Source organism: Cornus florida, unplaced genomic scaffold (assembly GCF_030987335.1).
Source record: "Cornus florida cultivar Cherokee Brave unplaced genomic scaffold, ASM3098733v1 CherokeeBrave_3.0.0_Hap2_Chr10, whole genome shotgun sequence".
In the NCBI taxonomy this organism is placed as follows: domain Eukaryota; kingdom Viridiplantae; phylum Streptophyta; class Magnoliopsida; order Cornales; family Cornaceae; genus Cornus; species Cornus florida.
The window spans coordinates 11,383,753-11,407,020 of NW_026775580.1; the positions used below are offsets into that span (position 1 = coordinate 11,383,753).

Consider the following 23,268-nt stretch of genomic DNA (forward strand, 5'->3'; position numbering starts at 1 on the left):
ATGCCACTTGGAATGCAGAAAATTCCATGGTTATGACCTGGCTTGTTAATTCCATGGATGAAGACATTGCCTCTAACTATATGTGCTATCCAACTGCCAAGGAACTCTGGGATAACATTCACCAGATGTATTCTGACCTCAGCAATCAATCCCAAGTGTACAAACAGCAACTACAGCTCAGAGAAATTCGACAAGGGGGAGACAACGTCACCAAATACTTCAATATGTTGAAAAGGTTGTGGCAGGATCTGGATATTTTCAATGACTGTAAATGGAAATCTCCAGATGATTGCAATCACCACAAGAAAATAGTGGAAAACGATCGCATCTACAAATTTCTCGCTGGCCTGAACGTAGAATTTGATGAAGTAAGGGGAAGGATCATTGGTCGTGGTCCTCTTCTTTCAATTGGAGAGATATTTGCTGAAGTTCGGAGGGAGGAAAGCCGCCGTAGTGTTATGCTCGGAAAAAAGGGGGCTAGGGCATCGATTGAAAATTCTGCCCTAGTCATTGCTAATGCAAATGCGAGCAGAACTTCCAATAACCAGCGCAGAGCAGACGACAAGCCTCGGATATGGTGTGATTTCCGCAACAAACCCCGCCAACTGGAAGAGCAGCAAGCCTGGAGACCAATCTGCTCATGCAAATGAGGCTGATGCTGGTCCCTTCAGTAAAGAGCAGATGGATCATCTTCTGAAGCTGCTAAAATCCAATCCAGAGTCTGGTATTCCTTATGTTTCTCTGGCTCAAACAGGTTGCAACTCTAGTGCTTTCTTTTGTCATTCTAGTCCTACACTTTGGATCATTGATTCGGATGCTTCTGATCACTTGACAAATCTTTCTCATATATTTCATTCTTATTTGCCTTGTTCTGATAATAAAAAAAAAGTTAGAATTGCATATGGAAAATTTTCATCTATTGCAGGAAAAGGCTTTATCAAAATTTCTGAAAAAATCACCCTAAAATATTTCCTTCATGTCCCTAGTCTTGCCTATAATCTCTTATCTGTGAGTCAACTCTTTAAAGATTCTAATTGTCGTGTTACCTTTTTTAACTCTCACTGTGATTTTCAGGACCTGAGCACGGGGATGATGATTGGCAGTGCTAGAATGGTGGACGGTCTTTACTATTTTGATGACAACTTCCTCCGTAATAAACAAGCTCAAGGCTTTGGTACTAGTATTAGTTCTCTCTCTGTCTGTGAACAAATAATGATTTGGCATCTTAGACTAGGACATCCTAGTTTTTCTTATTTGAAGTATCTACTTCCTCTTATATTTGAAAATGTGGATTGTTCAGCTTTTCAATGTGAAAGTTGTCATTTATCAAAGAGCCATCGTACTATGTACAGTTTAAAACCATATTGTGCCTCAAAACCATTTTACTTAATTCATAGTGACGTTTGGGGTCCTTCGAAAAGTACATCTTCTGGAAAAAAAATTGGTTTGTAACTTTCATAGATGATCACACTCAGCTATGTTGGGTATATTTGATGAATGATAAATCTGAAGTTGAAAATTTGTTCAAAAATTTTTATAATATGGTTGAAAACCAATTTCAAACAAAAATAAGAGTACTTCATTCTGATAATGGAACTGAGTATTTCAATCAATTTTTGGGAAATTTTTTAAAGGAAAAGGGGATTCAACATCAATCTACTTGTAGTGATACTCCTCAACAAAATGGTTTTGCCGAAATAAAAAACAGACATTTACTTGAAGTTGCACGTGCCATTATGTTCTTAATGCATGTACCAAAATATCTATAGGGAGATGCTATTTTGACAGCATATTATTTTATAAATAGAATGCCTACTCGTATTTTAAAATATATTACACCTTTAGAGTGTTTCAAAAACTTCTTCCCTGAATGTCGACTTTTCTCTGACTTACCCTTGAAAATTTTTGGGTGCACTGTGTTTGTTCACATACCTAGTAGGCTTCGATCCAAACTTGATCCTAGGGCAGAAAAATGTGTGTTTATTGGTTATGCGCCAAATAAAAGGGGATACAAGTGTTATAATTCTAAAACAAAAAACACTTTTGTGAGTATGGATGTATCGTTTGTGGAAAGTCGGCCTTACTTTGGACAAAACTGTCTACAGAGGGAGATAGTGAATAATGAAGCTCAGTTTTGGAAAACAGTTGTTCCTCTGCCTAATACCTTGGCTGTTCCTCTGCCTGATACCTTCTTTCCCGTACCTGTTCTTGATCCTTCCACCTTTAATAATCAAGACTCAGTGCTCCGTGTTTACACTAGAAGGAGTACTCATCAAAAAAAATAAAGACTTGCCTACAACTCTAGCACAAGACCAACCACTGTCGCCGAGCGATGGTCCGTCTACTACTCTAGGCAACTCTAATCCTTCTTTGTCAAATTCCACTCCTACTGCTTACCTACAGCACTTAGAAAGGGAGTCTAAACCTGTATAGAACATCCTATTGCTAAATATGTGTCTTACCATAGGCTTTCTAAGTCTCATAAAGCTTTTACCTCAAAAATCTCCCAACTGTTTATCCCGAGAACCATTCAGGAAGCTTTAGATAATCTGGATTGGAAATTAGCAGTTTTGGAAGAGATGAATGCTCCAAAAAAGAATGGGACTTGGGAGATAGTTAACTTACCCAGGGAGAAGAAAACGGTAGGATGCAAATGGGTGTTTACAGTTAAGTGTAGAGCTGATGGAAGTATAGAAAGGTACAAGGCACGTTTAGTGGTAAAAGGATTTACACAGACACACGGTATTGATTACCAGGAGACTTTTGCTCCAGTCGCAAAGATAAATTCAATCCGTGTCTTAATATCCTTAGCAGTTAGTCTTGACTGGCCATTACACCAGCTAGATGTAAAAAACGCATTCTTAAACGGGGTTTGAAAGAGGAAGTCTTTATGAGCCTACCACCGGGGTTTGAAGAACGTCTTGGTGAAGGGGAAGTGCGTAGACTAAGAAAATCCTGTATGGCCTCGAACGATCTCCCAGAGCATGGTTTGAGCGATTTGGGAAAGCTGTAAAGGGCTACGGATATACACAAAGTCAGGCAGATCACACTACGTTTTATAAGCACTCAAAAGAAGGAAAGATGTTATTTTGATTGTTTATGTTGATGATATAATATTAACAAGTGATGATCATGTTGAGCTCAAAAAACTCAAGAGAGTTCTTGCTGATGACTTTGAGATCAAGGACTTGGGAGCCTTAAAGTATTTTCTTGGAATGGAGTTTGCCAAGTCTAAAAAGGGCATCTTCATGTCTTAACGAAAATATGTACTGGATCTTCTTGGAGAGACAGGTCTACTTGGTTGCAAGGCAGCAGAGACACGAATTGAACCTAATTTGAAGCTCCAATCTGCTAAACCAAAAGATGTGAAGAACCGAGAGCAATTTCAGAGGCTGATTGGTAGACTGATTTATCTGTCGCATACTCGCCCAGATATAGCTTTTGCGGTGAGCGTGATAAGTCAATTTATGCACTCAGCAGGTCCAGAACACTTCGAGGTTGTGTACAGAATCCTAAGGTACTTGAAGGGATCACCAAGGAAGGGCCTGCTGTTTGAAAAGCACGGTCACTTACAAATTGAAGTATATACAGATACAGACTGGGCTGGGAGTATAACCGATAAAAGGTCAACCTCTGGCTATTGTACTTTTGTTGGAGGAAACCTTGTTACTTGGCGTAGTAAAAAGCAAAATATGGCGTCAAGAAGCAATGCTGAAGCCGAATTTAGATCAGTTGCCCACAGAATTTGTGAGGTGTTGCAGGTTAAGAGAATCTTAGACGAACTGAAGGTCTCAAGTCCCTCTCCGATAAAGGCATACTGTGATAACAAAGCAACAATCTCAATAGCACATAATCTTGTTCTTCATGACAGAACCAAGCATGTTGAGGTAGACAAGCACTTCATCAAGGAGAAAATAAAGTACGAGCAGATTTGTATGACCTATATACCAACTGATGAACAAATTACAGATGTTCTTACAAAGGGTCTGTCCAAGAAAGAATTTGAGAAATTGACGGGCAAGCTGGCTATGGAAGATATCTTCAAACCAGCTTAAGGGGGAGTGTTGGAAAGGAGAATATTCAGCTGAGATTTATTGCTGATCTCTAGGGATTGCCTAGCTATATTTTATGTTTAAATATAAGCCTAGTCAACTTTGTAAATAAGGAAAATTAGTTGTATGGTTATTATGTTCCTTTTTTAATGCCTTGTATAGCCTATAAGTAGTGTACGTGTATATCATTCTTAGTATCAATGAAATACCATTTCACTAAAACAATTCTCTCCTAATTCCTTGTTGTTTAGATAAAGACCTCGGATTATTAAGATACTTTATTGGCATCGGGGTGTGCAGATCGAAGAAAGGGTATTCATTTCTCAATGGTAGTATGTGTTAGATTTGTTGACTGAAACAGACAGGCTTGGAGCTACACCTATTGATATTCCCATTGAGCAGAACCATAGGATTAATGATGTAGATGGAGACCAATTAGATGGTGTGGGAAGATTTCAGCGATTGGCTGGGAAATTGATTTATCTAATCTCTCACGCACCCGAATATTGCCTATGTTGTTAGTGTGATTAGTCAATTTATACATGCTCTACATACACCTTGAGGCAGCTCATCATGTTCTTCGCCACCTCAAGGGTTCACCTGGTAAGGGGATATTATTTGGCCATCATGGCCACTTGCATGTTGAAGCCTATAGTGATGCCGATTGGGCAGGGTCTATGACAGGTCAACGATCTACTTCAAGAAGATATTGTACATTTGTTAGAGGTAATCTTACTTTATGGCGAAGAAAGAAACAGTTTGTAGTAGCTAAATCTAGTGCAGAGGCTGAGTTCAGATCCATGGCACATGGAGTTTGTGAGTTGTTATAGCTATGAACGATATTGGGTGAGTTGGGTTATCCTGTTCGCGAATCAACGAAGTTGTATTGTGACAATATGGCTACTATTAGCATTGCCCACAATCCAGTTCAACATAACAAGACAAAGCACATTGAAGTCGATCGACACTTCATCAAGGAAAAGCTTCGTCTTGGGCTGCTTTGTACTCCATACGTGATACGTCAACACACATAATCAGTTTGTTGATGTTTTAACTAAGGGTGTGAGTAGGACTTGCTTGCAAAATATATTAGTCAAGCTGGGCATGATAAATATCTTTGCACCAGCTTGAAGGGGAGTGTTGTCAGGGGCTTATTTGTTAGTACTTATATAATATTGGGGCTAATGTGTAATTTCTGAAGCTTGTTCGTATAAATAGAATGCGGTGGAAGGATGAAAGTATTCTTTCTCTCTTTCCCCATCCCTCTCTCTTTTTCTCTCATCCTATTTCTTCTCTTTTTCTTCTTCTTCTTATACTTTACTCTTGATTTGATTATATCTTGAAGTTAACAAGACTTTAGGTCCAACATCAACCTCTTTCACACATAAACAACTCACCTCCAAAATAACAGCATCAAAAACGATAATAATAGTTGAACTAGTCAACAAATGATTTTAAAGATAATAAGAAACAACAATAAACGATTGAATAAAGTACCTAAGAAGATGATGGCTCCATAATCAAGCCTATGCCTTATACAACGGCCTACAAGACAGAAGGCATCAAGTATCATAGTTTAATATATCAACAGAGTTAAAAAAGTGTAACTAACGCTACAAATAATAGTAAATCATTTAGAGACTCTGACCAAAAAAATTAATAAGATCATTGTATGTACTATTACAAGTGAGAAGGAAGAAAAGAAGAGAAGTTTTTGCAATTTTTCCACAGAACAAATAAAGTAGGGGATGGAAAAAAGATATGTATGTCATTATAATTTCAGTATCACCAGTTGTTAGCTTAAGTACTATCTCCAATGAATCCCTACGGATGAGATGCAAGGTCAAGGCCTGGTTGCAATGGTCGTGTGATTTTTATTAAATAGGAATATAAAATATCTTTACAACCCCTTTATTCCTTCTTGCTCCTTCCTAATGTTGTATCCTATTCCCAGATCATATCAACAAATAAATAGGTTTCATATATTATTTTCTAAACACCTCTTGGTCTTCATATTGTCCTAGTAATGCCTTTGATTGTTACTTTAAAAGAAATAGTTTTTAATGGTGTCGCCATGGATCTCCGTCGCGCGTTACTAAATATCTTTAGAAAACTGATGTTATCAAGATCAATATATTATTTTGGGTGCAATGGAAGATCCATTGGATTTAAACAAATATATAAAAAAATAAAATTTTTAATTTGTTGCAATTTGGTTTATTAAGCCCAAGGGATGTTTTGAAAATTTCAGGTAAGTCTAGAATTGGGAGGTGGCTTCGGGTCAAGTTGTAATTCCAGTTTGAAGTAGAATTTCCCGAGTCCCACAAGTTTACCGGTGGGACTCAAAATTCACACTCGAATTTTGAGTAACAGCTGTTTCATTTAAAAAATGGCCGGCTCCGCCTCAATCTGGCCAGTACCAAAAGGCCCAGGTGATGGTTTATGCAAAGTGATATTCCTTTTGCACAATTTAAGTGTTGGGCGGGGATCGAACCCCAGATCACCTGTTTTACAAGTGGGCACTGTTCCACTGAATAATCATTGACTTTTCATATATATATATATAAGCAGTACTTTTATTTATTTAAACAAGAAATCTTAGGTTAACAAACTCTCTTCCTCCAATATGGGCTACCAAGAACTGAACCTAAATGACCACTTGTTCATTCAAAAAGTACTTTTCCACCCAACCAAGAATGATTATTTGTTTACAAAGGTGCTAGTTTTTTTATTTAATCAAGAAAAACTCTTTATTTTATTAGAGAGAGATCATAATAAAACTGATCATAAAATAGCACGTAAGCAAATTTATCTATATATAATATATTTTATATGTAGACAAAACTAAAGACCTCTTATTCATGTGTAGAGACCCACTTGTAGGAACATTGTTGATGAATATACATACGCAGGGACAAAGAGCCCTATAACTTGAGATTTGAGTAAATCTCAAACACACTCCGCTGAGATGAATGAAGAAGCTCCAAGCTTGAATCTACAATTCCTACTCAAAGCTCTACTCCAATGGATTCCTTGCCTTCAAGAATCTCTCCTATGACCCCATTGATAAACTTTTCTCAAGCTTGTTGGTGGGAACAAAGATAGGCAAGAACCCTAGAATTGGTAGAGATGATACATATATATATATATATGAGGCTATATGTATAGTAGGGCACAAGGTTAGAGAATGTCTCACTTAGCATTCCTTTTATAATGCTTACTAGATGTGAAAATCTCTCTCTACAACCACTTAGGGGTGCTCATATCAATCTCTTCAGGTAGGAGAGAAGATCTTCTGGGCTCACTTTCCTCATGGCTCCAATGAACTAATAATTTGGCCCAACCAATCTCCATAGACCCAAATCAATTAGCCAATAATTAATTCTAACTACAATATATAGAATTAATTGCTCTCATTTTAGAAAGTGATTATCCACTAAGTTAATTTGTTTTATCACCCCTCTGTGCTTTATTAGCTATCGGATAATTATAAGTTAACAATCCAACCACTTAATTAATCCATTTATTTCGACTCCTTGATTATTTCACATTTAATCACGTAAAGCATTTATTTGAGAACATAATATATTTAATCTATAAATATATATATAAACCATTTTATCAAAACTCGCGGAGGTCCCTAAATTTCCCATGATCAAATTAATCAAGTCAAAATAAATGCAATAGCGTTGATGCAACTCTTGAGAGTATATTCCCAAGCTATTAATTAATAATTACCCAAAGCACCTGACCTATAGGCCCCACCTAAGGGTGGCAAATTACAACACGACCCGCCAATACTACTCGAACACAACACGAGATAAGCAGGTTTGGGTTGACCTTAAATGGGTTTGGGTCATAAACGGATTAACATGATTAACCCATTTACTTAACCGTGTCGGGTTAAGTTGAAGAGTTCAACACGTGTAACCCATTTATACCCGTTTAACTCAACATGTCATAATCGTGAATATGACCTATGTATTATGTTATATATTTAAACCCAATTACTATGGACAGTTAAGTCATTTCAACATTAACCTTAACTACGCTTTATGATTTTTCTTCTTATTTTGAATATTTAGGTTAATTGTGACAATTTTCCTAGTATTTATTATTTGATTGAATATTAAATTTCTCGTTTTGATAAACAAGTCATTACCCGTTTAATAAACAGGTCGGGTTCGTGTTAAGGGTTCCTGACACGATTATTAAATGGGTCGGGTTTGGGTTTACTTATTTAGTAGAATACCCTTATATCGACACGACACGACTATAACCCACAAACACAAATTGTCACCCCTAGCCCCACCGAATAAATTAAAGCAATTACCAATCAATACAAGAGTTTATACCTTTCTCATGCTTCAAAGTCATTCGCCATAACGATGATAAGGGGCAAATTGTTACAACGGCTCTCACAAATCACAATTTGCTTACATTATCCTAGATCCGGTTCATCTCTTAATTAATAAAGATTCCGTCCTTTTTTACTAACCATGAACCATTTATGATAACACAATTGCCGCATTTTAGATTTACCGTATATAAACCCCTTCATATACATATAAATTACTTGCGTAGTCAAATGGACAACCGAATCGACGAATACACATTATTTGCCAATTACATACAAAGCTACAAATTCATCAACGGGACAAAATGTCAACCACAATCCATTAAATTTGTGATGGTAGGGCATACAAAACCAACACCAAAGAACCCAAAAAAAATCAACTATCACACCAAAGAACCCAAAAAATCAACTCTCTCCTCTATATATTTACAATTTCTATGATTTGATTATCACATATCATATATGATATCTGTTAGTAGATATGATAGCCACGATTTATGGAATGACTTACCGTATTAGCAAAAAATTGATTATGCTATAGAATATGCCATAGAATATGCTATAGAATATGTTGTGATGTGATTTAGATTTGATTTAATTTCCTTTCTTGTAATATAAGCATGTGCTCTTTTTATCTATAAATACTAGAGTTGTGAATGAGTGATTATCTCATTCTAACCTTTACACAATTCTCTCCTTTTTCTTCTATATTATATTTCTACTTGGTATCAATGCCAGGGTGGTCCAACTGCAATGAGGGCATTGCGAGTTCTGCACCACCCATTCGGGAATGGTCTAAGGTGACATCGCCCATCCGGGAGATGTCGGGTAGGCAAGGTGGTCCAACCTTAATGAGGGCGTTGCGAGTTTGGCACCACCCATTCAAAAATGGTATGAGGAGAGGTAGTTATTTCTTTTTATGGTCCAAGGAGAATTGTTGATTCTTTCATCTACATTGTTTAAACATATGTATGAAGGGAAATGGTCTGAAGAGCCATTGTTGATTCTTCCATCTACATGTTTTAAACATGTGTATGAAGGGAAATGGCCTATGGAGACATTGTTGGTTATTTACGGTCTAAGGAGATATGATTGGTTGTTTGTTGTCTGAGGAGACATTTTTTATTTGTTGATAGGCACTTCATCTGAGACAAAACCATCGCTAGTCAGATTTGCACTCCATTTGTCACAAGCTCTCAACAGCTTGCAGACATTCTTACAAAAGGCGTCAGCAAGAATATGTTTGAGAATGCATTGTCCAAGTTGGGCGTTTCAAATATCCACATACCAACTTGAGGGGGTGTGTTAGCAGATATGATAGCCATGATTTATAGAATGACTTACCGTATTAGCATAAATTTGATTATGCTATAGAATATGCTGTGATCTTATTTAGATTTGATTTAATTTTCTTTCTTGTAATATGAGCATGTGCTCTTTTTATCTATAAATACTAGAACTGTGAATGATTGATTATCTCATTCTAGCCTTTACACAATTCTCTCCTTTTTCTTCTATATTATATTTCTACTATATCAAATTTCATTTATTTCATGCCTAAATCTATTATTATTTATTATTTTTGTAAAAAGTATAATTACTAAGCATTTTTAATAATCAAAGCAGTTTAGAACTTATGAATAGGTCATTACTTATGTAAAATAGTCTTCAAAAAGTCAACAAATTTCAAAAAAAAAATCATCTTTATCGAATTATGTTTTAAAAAGTTGTGAATCGGTGCATTTTGGACCCTTCGTGCGAGGTCAAAAAAAATTCACTACTATAGTAACCGATTTTGTTATGTTTCCCCAATACTAACCCAATTTCATTACATCGCAACTACGAACCATGGTTGTAATGGGCTATATTTGATTTGGCTTAGTTTTTTATAGGTTTTTATTGGAGAAAATATAAGGATTTGATCTGTATTGGGAGTATCTTTAGGGATTGGATTTGATCTGATCTTAATCTGATTTTATATGATATTATTTTCATCATGTGCCTATCAGAGGCATAGGATCAGTGATTTGATTTACTTTCCACTTATATAATATTCAGTCTGTAATATAAATTAGGTTTGTGGCTAATGAGAATTTGTGGCTTACAAGAGCCTTTTACATTCAACTTGGTATCAGAGCCAAGAACACGACACACACTCCACTACTTGATCTCTACTTCATCTTCGCTTGGTTCATCCTCTCCTCTTTTTGTGCTCTTTAAATTTTTCAGTCACCAACCACTAAACCACACCCAAGCAAACCAAACCCCTTCGGGGGTATTTTGTCTTCCCTCCATCGCTTCATGTGGTAGAGGGGTCTCTCTCTAAACCAATGACCGGCTCAGTCGTTATGTGTTGTTGACGAATCGTCCAGTCTCTTTTCATTCTCTGTCGACTTCCGCAAGTTAAGTACATGTTGACGAATTGTCAGGCCGAGTTTCACTCTTGCAAACAGAGCTGCTCACTTAGAAGACTTCTCCAGCCCTTGTGACTTGCAAACAGCAGTATTTACAATCTTCAATTCGGTAAGAATCTGCGATTTTATTCTATATCATCACAATCTGAGAAATGGAATATGTTCAAACTAAGGATAACGGATCCTATGGGCATAGTTCCCAAGCCCAAAGGATTACTACAGTTTTATTAAACAGGAAATTTTTTCCGTGTTAGTCGAGATCAGTGAGACTTTATTTAGGGAGTTGGGTAAAACTATATATTTATTGGGCACTATTAAAAAACCAGCACCTACTGAACCCACGTTTACATAATGGGACATTGATAATTGTATCATTCTTGGGTGGTTATTCAATTCTATGGAGCAGTGTATTTATAATATGTTTATGTATCATGAAATTGTACACACCTCATAGAATGCTCTCACTAAGACTTATGCTCATGCTCGTAATGAAGCCCGGATCTATGAGTTGCATCGAGATATCTCACGAGCTACCCAAGGCGATTTGAAGCTGTCAGTTGCAGATTACTTTGCCTTCCTTCAGTCACGTTGGGAGGAACTTACTCACTATGAGTCCCTTGGTGATATATCAGCAGAGCATGCAGGGATTATTAAGGCTAGACACGAGCGCCATCAGATTTATCAATTTCCTATGGGACTCCATCCAGAATTTGAGGCCCTTCGTGCTCAAATTCTGAATACTACACCTCTACCCTCTCTTTTCGAGGCTTTTGCTATTATTGATGGGGATGATCGTCGACGTCAGGTTACACCTTCGATGGCTCCTGCTACACTTCCTACACCTGACACTGATCAAATGGCATTAGTCGCTTCTTCTAGACCATCTGGTACTCGCAGCCGTGGCCGTGGCAGTAACCGTGGACAGGGGAGTTCTACTACATGTGCACACTGTGGAAAAATTGGTCATGCTAAGGATAGGTGCTTCTAGCTCTACCCACACCTCAGACCTAGCAGCACTACAACTTCTTCTACTGTTGCTATTGTCAAGTCCTTTGGTGCCCATGTCCGAGATCATTTATCACAGGCATCTCTCCCTTCAGCTACATCTGTTGCAGCTCACTTATGTACCATCCCTTCAGCTACATCAACTGCAGGTTACTTAGGTACCCCATCTGCATTCCATGCCTCTCAGTCTGGTATTGTTCCTCCAACTTGGGTCATAGATTCTAGTGCTTCCGATCACATAACTGGTGAGTCTCGATATTTTTCGGATATGGAAGCATCCTCCGGGCAGGTACGCCTTGCTGGTGATTCTTTTACACCGATCAACAGTAAGGGTACTGTCCCTTTATCTCCTGATTTATCTTTAAAGTATTTTCTTCATACGCCTAACCTTTCCCTTAACTTATCATTTGTTGGCCGCTTAATTTATCTAACAAACACTAGACCTAATCTCACATTTGCGGTTAGTGTTGCGAGTCAGTTCATGCATGCTCCTAGGACCTCACACTTAGATGCAGTATACCGAATTCTTCGGTACCTCAAGTCCTGCCCAGGACTTGGTCTATTCTACAAATCCACACCACAGCCTCTTATCTCATGCTACACCGATGCTGATTATGCTGAATCTCTGATTTAATTTCTGGGAAAAGTAAGAAACAAAGCGTTGTGTCTCGTTCTTCTGTAGAGGCAGAGTACCGTGCCATGACTCAGGGCAATTGTGAGATCCTCTGGCTTCGTTCTCTATTGACTGAGCTAGGATTTCCCGTATTTAGTTCATCAACTCTATTTTGTGATAACCGGTCTGCTATTATGCTCGCACCTCACTCAGTTCTTCATGAGAGGACAAAGCATATTGAGGTTGATATTCGCTTTCTCAAGGAGAAGTGCGATGTGGAGTTATCCATACTTCCTTAGTTTCTTCTACTAATCAATTTGCCGATATGTTCACAAAGTCAGTAGGACAATCTGCTCTTCACTCTGGTATTGGCAAGCTGGGCTTAGTTGATATCTTCGCTCCAGCTTGAGGGGGAGTATTGGGAGAAAATATAGGGATTTGATCTGTATTGGGAGTATCTTTTGTGATTGGATTTGATCTGATCTTAATTTGATATGATATTATTTTCATCATGTGCCTATTAGAGGCATAGGATCAGTGATTTGATTTACTTTCCACTTATATAATATTCATTCTGTAATATAAATTAGGAGTATGGCTAATGAGAATTTGTGGCTTACAAGAGCCTTTTACATTCAATTGTTTTTAATAGGTCCATGCATTTAATATAGTAGGTACATGAAGACGAAGTTACCTAAAGGTGAAGCAATTCTTAATTAAAGAAAGTTGCACAGGGACTGAGTCACTAAAACTTACATATATACAAATATACATAGATAAATATGCTGTAATAAATATTTTAGTAGAGTTCTTTTAAGAACTCTAGATTTAAAAGTTCCCTTTATTAATCTCTTTCTTCTGATTAAGGACTTCAGAAAGTAAAACCAAAGACAGGGTATACCTGCTGCCTGATTAAGAGCTCGAAAGGCTTGATGACAGTACCACTCATTCCCGCTTAAAAGGTTTTTGGATGATTTATACATGTCATTGTATTTCTTCTTTTGTGCAACTTGAATATCATGTCTGATTACATGTTTGAAACAATTATCAGAGTATGAATTACACAATCAGATATTTATCCCCCCTGTCCAAAAATATAATAACAATAGGGGCCGAGGGGGAGGGACCAAGAATACTTACATGTTGGGGAAGGGAATGCCAACAATTATCTGAAATAGTTAAGATATAACAAGTGATAGTCAATAAGCATCTAAATTAAATGCAGACAGTATGCACATTTCGAGGGGAAAAAATGCTTCCAGCAATACAAGTAGGGAATTGCTGTTTACAGTAACACTAAATTCTAGGGCCACTCACTTCTTATTCACATGATACCAGTAAACTCAATCTGAAAATATGAAGTAAGAGATGTGTTATCCCCAAGGTTTCACACCAAGGGTAACTTGGCAATCTAGGGAATTGTTGTTTAAAGTAACACTAAATTCTAGGGCCACTCACTTCTTATTCACATGATACCAGTAAACTCAATCTTAAAATATGAAGAGACTTGTTAACCCCAAGGTTTCACACCAAGAGTAACTTGGTAGTTTGATGATAACAACCTATTAATGTGGGAATTTAATATTCTACTTGAGTGTGGTGAATTTCAAGATATTCTTTATTAACTCAAGTAATTCAAGATCAAAGGCCTTGGACTTCAAAGGAACTCACGAGAAGATTCAAATTCACGAAGCCAAATGATCATGGAAATCAAAGATCAAAGATCAATGACAAAGTTTTAGTGTATCCAAACCTTATGATGATGGAACCCCAAAGCTTAAAGCATTGAAGATCAAAGAATTGGGTAGGCTAGTATTGGGTGAGTGCTAATATATAATATTAAGTTATTTTTTAAGTAACTTCATTTGAAAGCTCAACCCTTGAACTAGTGGACTTTAGGACCCAATGCACTTCATACATATCATTTTTGTTGAAATATATACATATTTCTATATTTCAACAATTTTAATGATCCCTAGACTCTTAGCACTAGGCCTTGGACTTAATTGAACCATACTATAAGGTCCTAGTCGCTAGTGGAATGACTTAGGCTCATTTTAAGTTCAAACGGACTCATATCTCACAAACAAGCAAATCAGTCCACTTAATCTCATGCCCTAATAACACTTAAATATTGAACATTCAGTGTGGTTGGAATTTTTAAGTTAAACCAATTCAGTTGGGAAGTAGACATAAAAGTTTCAATTTTGACACAAATTTGGCCTGATTTGGGTTTAAAATGAGTGAGTTATGGCCTTCCAAAGTTGGTACATTATTGCAGGGTCATAATGACATCTATAAGAATCGACATATGTCTATTCCCTCACGTTTTGGCCATTTACTGTGAGCAAACTTTTCCAGAATGACACACATCTATGCCTCCATGTTTTGCAAAAGGCAGATTTAGAAGCCCCCAAATGGTCACAAACGGCTATATTCTCAAATGGGCTATAAATACCCAATGACTTGGACATTTTTGGGTGTTCAAGAGAACTAGAGAGAGACCTACCATTTAGCATACATTTGAATATCTCTTGTAGGCAAGATCTACCATGGAGCTTAAATTTGAATATCATTTGGTAGAACATCTCTTGTAGGAACCACCATTGAGTTTAATCTCTCATATCATTCATTGTGGTTCATCTTGCAAACCTAGAGTTAAGCTTTCTCTTGAATACTTCATCGATAACTCTAGGATTTGAGCTTCCATTAAGGGATTTATTTTGTTGTACTTCAACTCTTATCTATCTATTGAGATCATTGTAAGGGTTTGCTCCTTAGCCCGCAAGAGAGTGAGTTCTCTCTTAGCCCTAAAAAAAGGGGGTTTGCCCTTGAGCCCAGAAAATGAGCATGTAAGCGTTTGCAAGATGAGATGGTGGAATTGGGATCCTCAAGAGGTGCTCTTGAGGCATTAATGTAGGCGAGGGTGCCAGACGACCATGTAAATGCTCGGTGTTCTTGGGGTTTGCATTTCTCTACCCCTCTCTCTTTACTTTTACTTGTTATGCTTACCTTGCATAAGAATTTTGTTAGATCTAGATTGGTTATTTTTACATGCACACCAAGTGTTTGATGATTTTCTTGTGAACTTTAAAATGATGGTATTCATGACATTCGTATTATGAATCATATGAGAATTCTTATTATTATGACAATGTGCAAAGGAGGATGGGATGTATGCTTGGATTAAGTAGATTGTTTGGTTGACTTGAATATATAAGGAGGATGGGATGTATGCTTGGATTGAGTAGGTTGTGTTGTGGAATTGATTAGATTGTTGCTTGAAGTAATTACACTTATATTTGCATTCTCATTTGCTAAATCTAGTTGCATACTAAATGCTGGATAAAATAATTTTACAGTTTTCACTTTGTGCCTGTTAGATATTGCTTTAGCCTTCTCATTAAATAAATTCTAATTGCTCACTAAGTGTTTGATAAAAGTAATTTAACTTAACTAAATCTATTTCCACACTAAGTACTTGATAAAAATAGTTCTAGCTTACGTATATATATTTGCTAAGTTATTATGTTTAAACAAGAGAATCTAATAATCTACAGTCTTAACTTTGTGTTTATTTAGTTATATTAGTGTGTATTTATTCTCAAATCTTTACACAAATCTCTTAATTAAGTTTATATTTTAACACAAAGCTTTTAATAGGTAAATTTCCTATAGTTTGCTAAAAGACCCATTTCAACAATCTCCCTCTTGGGTCATTGTTTGGGCAATAAGATATTCAATCTCTATTAGTCCTTTTTAATAAAGAAATTTGGTGGAATAAAATGGCACCTAAATTTCAATGAAGACAAAAAAGGATACCACAACTCGAGCATTTTCATCAGAGAAGTCAATTCCTTCTGAAACCTGCAAAATAACATAGACATTTTGAATATTAAAATCAAACCAAAATCATGTTCTATAATTGTGTTAAGTTAATCAAGGGAAGCATTTAGTTCTTTAATATTATAACGGTTGTCAGGGGCTTATTTGTTATTACTTATATTATGTTGGGTGCTTATGTGTAATTTCTAAAACTTGTTAGTATAAATAAAATGTGGTGGAAGAATGAAAGTATACTTTCATTCTTTCTTTGTTTCAGAAGACGGTAATCTCTCTAGATGCAGTTGTTTGTATGTTAGAGAGGTGGTTCTCTACATATTTTGTTGTTGTTTTGTTTATGATGAGTGTATTAGTTATAAGGTGGTTGTTGCAGTCAATGCAGTCACAAATCAGCAAGGGGTTTCTGTTTGTGAAAATAGCTAACGAGCTATGGAAGGCTGTGGAAGAGACGAATTCCTCGATTGGTAATTTTGCAAAACTATATGAGCTCCAAAAACAAATTTCAAGATTCAAGCAGGAAGACCAAACTCATGCTACATATAACCACTCTATGTGGTAAATGGGAAGATTTGGATCACTACAAAGACTACATACATGTGTGTGCAACTGATGTTAAAGCATTTTGGGCTATGGAAGAAAGGAATCGAATCTATGAGTTCTTGGGTGGCCTGCATCCAAGATACGAGCATGCCAATGTTAGGCAAGTATCCAGCACCAACTTCAGTTAGAGATGTGTTTTCGTAAGTCTAGACTGAGAAGAGTAGAATGAAGGCTATGTCTACACCCAAATACACTAAGCCTGAACCAGAAGTACCATGTCTGCTCTTGCCACACAACAATAGAACAAACCCAACCCTCGAAAAGGAGGGAAGCAGGATAACAAACAAGTTGAGGTGTGATCACTGTGGGCGTACGCGCCACACTAGGGAAACATACTGGATTCTACACGATCGCCCTACTCCAGCTCCCACTCATGCGAATGCTAGGCCAAGGCCTGGTCCATTCTGGGGGTTATCTACGGCACATACTGTAGCGCGTGAGACTGCTTCTACTGGTCATTCCTTCTCAGGGCCACCAAGTTCTTTGTCCGAGGCTGAAGTTGATGCTCTTCAACATCTGCTAGCTCAAAATGCCTCCATTTCCACCTCTAACTTCCCTCAGACAGGCACCTCTCATTCGGCAGATCAGGTTTCCACATTATTTGGTGACTGGTATGGCATATGATTTCTCTTCATACAATTTATGTTCTGGTAATGATAAGGTTCGAGTGGCCGATGGCACCTTCACCTCCATTGCGGGGAAGGGCACTGTTCCTGCCTCTCCTAATCTTATTTTATTCTCTATTCTTCATATTCCAAAGTTTATGAATAACCTCCTTTCTGTTAATCACATTACAAAAGGCTTGAATTGTAATGTAACCTTTTTCCCATCTCACTGTGTGTTTTAGGACTTGAACACGGGGAAGACGATTGGGAGCGGACAAGAGGACAATGGCTTGTATTTGCTAAACGCAAGACCAACTTCTTATTATTTTGCAAATCAGTCTAGTGTTAGGAATAGTAATGTCGATAAAGATCTGTTAATGCGATGGCATAATAGACTCGGTCATTTACCTCTTCCTGTTTTGAAGCATGTGATTCCCCAGTTTGCTTCTGTTGAATCTTTTTAGTTAAATTGTGAAACATGTGTTCTTGCCAAACATTGTCGTGTTTCTTATCCTACTAGTGTTAATGAAAGTACAACTCCTTTGCAGCTTGTTCATTCTGATGTGTGGGGTCCTGAATCTACTACTTTGTTTCTTGTTTTCGCTACTTTGTCGTGTTTGTTGATGACTTTAGTCATTATACTTGGCTTTATTTTATGGAAACCAAAGATGAAGTTCATTCCATTTTTAAAACCATTCATAAGACTATATATACTTAGATTGGTTGTCCCCTCAAAATCCTTCGATCTGATAATGGAGGAGAGTTTATGTATGGTGGTCTTACCTCATTTTTTGCTGATAACGGGATTTATCCATCTAACCTCCTATGCTAATACATCACAACAGAACGATGTAACTAAAAGAAAACACCATCATATAACGGAGCATTCTCTTCTAATTGGGATGGGAGTGCCTAAAAGTTATTGGGCTAATGCAACCTTAGCAACTACATACCTTATTAATCGCATGCCTTCTAGGGTTCTTGGCTATCAATCCCCCTTCTCTATCTTACACCGTCAAACTGCCTTGTTTATTGTCCCTCCAAAAGTGTTTGGTTGTGTTTGTTATGTTCACATTCATCATCACACGAACAAAATGGACCCAAAGGCAATCGGATATGTCTTTCTTGGATACTCCGCCACTCAAAAAGGGTATCGGTGTTATAACCCTACCACTCGTCATTGGTTTGTCTCCATGGATGTTACATTCTTTGAGTTTGTTCCTTTTTTTCCCACTGCTCGAGATTCTCTACAAAGGAAGACTATTATTCATGTAAAGAAACCGTCGTCCATTCAGAGGGAATGCCCCCTTCCTTTGCCTGTTCCCATTCAGGGGGAGGTTCCCATTCAGAGGGAGCTTATTACTGAGTTGCCTATGTCTAGTCCTCCTAACACTAATGATTTGAGGCAAGAAAGCAGCCAATTGTCTATACTTGGAGGGCAAAACAAGTCATTGACTCACCCAAGTAGCAAAAGTCTCCATCGATCCAGCTAATTCCTCAGCTGACATTAATACTCCTAATTCTTTTCCCAATAGCATTCGTGTTGATCTTGATGTCCCTATTGCCTATCGTAAGGGTGTTCATAGTTGTACAAAACATCCCATATCACACTTTGTATCCTATGATGCCTTATCTCCAACATATCGTGCTTTCACTTCGTGTATCTCCTCTGTATTTGTTCCTTCAAGTGTTTCAGATGCTCTTAGTCAAACTCCACAGAAGGAAGCCATGCTTGAAGAGATTAAGGCCCTTGAGAAGAATGGTACTTGGGATATTGTTCCATTACTTAGGGGTAAGAAACCAGTAAGCTGCAAATGGGTCTACACAATAAAGTATCATGCAGATGGAACAATTGAGAGATATAAAGCCTGGTTAGTAAAGGGCTTCACTCAGACCCTATGAAGCATGGACACGGACACGGCAATACGTCAAATTTTGAAAAAATAGGACACGGACATGGCAAAGATACGTCAATTAAATAATAATATAATTATATATATATATAATTCTCAATTTCTTCTTAATACATTACTCAATTAAATTAGGCTCATCGGGTATTTCATGTTTCTTTTAAAAAAACATAAGGTCTGATAATCTTTATATCCAACAAGTACAATTGTATCCTTAAAACCATACAAGTGTTAAAACTATATAATATTAAAATCTTATCCCTTTTCTCTCTTCCTCGCTCTCTTCAGACGTGTCGTCTTATTGTTTCCACCTACCTCCTCTCTCTTCGCCTGCCTCACTCCTCCATCTTTAATTTTTCTAATCTCTCTCAACCCAAGGTCTCCATCATTCTTACAATTTTATACCTCTCCATAAACGATATTTTTCACTTTTCTGAATCTTTAACTCTCTGATATCTCTCAATGGTCTTTTTCTTGTGTGTATTATACACACACACACACACACACACACACACACACATACATCGTCTTCTTCTCTCTGTTATAAAGAAAAGGTAAAAAGAACGTTTCTTTTGATTGAAGGTGTGTCTTCAGCCGTGTCCCGGCGTGTCGAGAGCCGTGTCCATCCCAAATTTTTCAAAAACAACAACAGGACACGTATTCAAGGTGTCAGACACATGTCGAAGCCCAGGACACACGTGTCCATGTCGTACACATGTCCGACACTGGTACACTGCACCATAAAAGCATGTCGGTGCTTCATAGCTCAGACCTATGGGATTGATTATCTGGAAACATTTGCTCCAGTTGCCAAGATGAACTCTATACCTATGTTACCTGGACTCGGGTACGGGTGTCGGACACGGGTATGTGTCAAGAGGTCGGATTCACCAATCTATTCAATTATAGGACACGGGGACACGGAATAAAAGTGTCCAAAATTCGGACACGGGTACTTGGACACGGCATACAAAATATTAAAAAATGAAAAATCATATTAGTGATAGTCTAATAGATTTAATCATATAGGCAACTAAGCATGGCATAAGGCAACAAGCAGCAACTAACAAGATAACTTAGATAAGTAAGAGATGATGTTAATTCATAATTGTTAAATAAGTTAAATAACCTGAAAAAAACAGAGAGGGAAAAACAAAAAATATAATAAAATTGGGGAGAAGATTTTTCATGAGTACAAAATTACATCATTGTATTAACTTACAAACGAAGAGTAATAAATGAGTTCCAACCCATAAGTTAAACAGCCCATAAGGTAATATTGTATTGAAAGAAAGAATTTACAGCAGGCCAAACCCTCAACCAATGGGCCAACCCATAAGTTAAACAGCCCATAAGGCCTTTCAGATGGATTAAAGACGTATTCAGTCTAGGGTTTCCTAAACTAAAGAAGTCTAAGCCAAAGATCATCCGGTTCCAAACAGCGACACAAGTGACGCACTAGCAGCACCGTGCACCACCGTGCTCATCAGTCTGGAGGCTCTGCCGGCGGCCGTATGAAGGAATCAGGCAGATCCCACGTGAGTATCATTCTCCTAACACAACCAGAGTCTTTAACCACCATAGATGATAGTCTTTGCCTTATCAATAATAAATAGGGTTATTCTTGTCAAAAACCCACCACACACACACACATATACGCACAAGAGAGAAGAAAGAAAAGAAGTCTCAGACCTTTTGAGGAGGCAAAAACGCAACTTAATACGGAGTACTACACAATATTTTCTAATTTTTTCATCATAAACAAATGCTTTAATTATAAGGTTAAAAATGTAAATTTACACTTATTTCAAACGGTCAATTGTGGTGAGTGGGTTACAACTGGTAACCCACTAACCACATATTTATTATTATATATATACCATATATATATATATACTACTACCATATATATATACACACGTTTCTCAATGACAATGACAGGCAGCTGTATGTTGAAATTTATTTACGCGTTAGAATGTGAACAACACGCTTCAAATAGGGTAAGTTTCTATGCAAAACCAACGCGTGAAGATTCCTGGTCTTTTCCAAAACCCCTTTCCTGAAAATCGCGGCGAAACCAATAATTTCCGTCCACAATTTACGACCACTGAAATAAGGGTTTTCTTCAACAGCCGTGTCCGATCTTGACCGTACAAGGTCAGACGCATATCCCGAGTCCGAGTCCGTGTCCGTGTCGTGTCGACATGGACACCCTCGCCGGAAACGACGAGTCCAAGTAACATAGCTCTATACTTGTCCTTCTTTCTTTGGCAACTAATTTGAATTGGCCTTTACATCAACTGGATGTAAAGAATGATTTCCTTCATGGTGACTTGAAGGAAGAGGTGTATATGACTATGCCACCCACCAATGGTCAGAATTTAGTATGCAAGCTAAATAAAGCCTCGTATGGGTTAAAGCAATCGCCACGTGCTTGGTTTGAGAGGTTCAGCACTACTGTGAAAAAGAGTATTGTACACACAGAGTCAGGCAGATCATAATCTCTTCATCAAGAAGCACCATGGTTACACCACTGCCCTTATTGTACATGTTGATGAGTCGAATAAAGTCATTCTTGGGCACAAAGTTCGAGGTTAGAGACCTCAGATCATTAACTTACTTTCTTGGCATCGAGGTGTGCAGATCCAAGAAAGGGGTATTCATTTCTCAACGGAAGTATGTGTTAGATTTGTTGGCTAAAACTGGCAGGCTTGAAGCTAGACCTATTGATATTCCCATTGAGCAGAACCATACGCTTAATGATGTGGATGGAGACCTATTAGATGATGTGGGAAGATTTCAGCTATGCATGCTCCACGTACACCTCACCTTGAGGCAGCTCATCATGTTCTTCGCTACCTCAAGGGTTCACCCGGCAATGGGATATTGTTTGGCCATCATGGCCACTTGCATGTTGAAGCCTATAATGATGCTGATTAAGCAGGGTAAGATCGACGATCTACTTCAGGATATTGCACATTTGTTGAAGGTAATCTTCGTTTCATGGCAAAGCAAGAAACAATCTGTAATAGCTAGATCTAGTGCAGAGGCTAAGTTCAGATCCATGGCACATGGAGTTTGTGAGTTGTTATGGCTACAAACTATATTGGATGAGGTGGGTTATCATGTTTGCAAGTCAATGAAGTTGTATTATGACAACAAAACTGCTATTAGCATTGCCAACAATCCAGTTCAACATGACAGGACAAAGCACATTGAAGTCGATCAACACTTCATCAAGGAAGCTTCGTCTTAGGCTGATTTGTACTCCATACGTCAACACACATGATCAGACTGTTGATGTTTTAATTAAGGGTGTGAGCAAGACTTGCTTGCAAAATATGTTAGTCAAGCTGGGCATGATAGATATCTTTACACCAGCATGCCCAGCTTGAGGGGGAGTGTTGTCAGGGGCTTATTTGTTATTACTTATATAATGTTGAGTGCTTATGTGTAATTTCCGAAACTTGTTAGTATAAATAGAATGTGGTGGAAGGATGAAAGTATTCTTTCATTCTTTCTTTTTTTCCCCATCTCTCTCTCGTTTTCTCTCCTCCTCTTTCTTCTCTTCCTCATCTTCTTATACTTTACTCTTGGTTTGATTATCTCTTAAAGTCAACAGAAACATCCTTTCAATAGCTTAGTTATTGTAGGAGATAGATGTGCATGTGCATACAGATAAATGTTCTAAAGAGTTGGTTCACTTATGCAAAAAGCTGAAGTAGCTGTTATTAGGAATAGTTATTTAGGCTTAAAAGAATCATTTACATGTTGATAGTGGTAAGCTAAGAAGCACGGAAACGGATATGACATGCCACGGACACCTTGACACAGCAAATCATAAGAAATTAGGACACGGAAAAGGCAAG

General features: G+C 37.6%; 1 protein-coding gene across 2 annotated transcripts in view; it reads right to left on the reverse strand.

The window, feature by feature from the left end:
* Positions 1-23,268, reverse strand: part of LOC132277322 (uncharacterized) — a 59,859-nt gene that overhangs the window by 22,305 nt on the left and 14,286 nt on the right. The window contains exons 19-22 of one of the 2 annotated variants that reach the window (XM_059779165.1): positions 16,264-16,308; positions 13,582-13,610; positions 13,343-13,464; positions 5,550-5,597 (exon numbers count right to left, since the gene is read on the reverse strand). In XM_059779165.1, coding sequence (XP_059635148.1) covers positions 5,550-5,597; positions 13,343-13,464; positions 13,582-13,610; positions 16,264-16,308 — 244 coding nt within the window. The remainder of the gene's footprint in view (positions 1-5,549; positions 5,598-13,342; positions 13,465-13,581; positions 13,611-16,263; positions 16,309-23,268) is intronic. The other variant, XM_059779166.1, reaches the window with a different exon arrangement.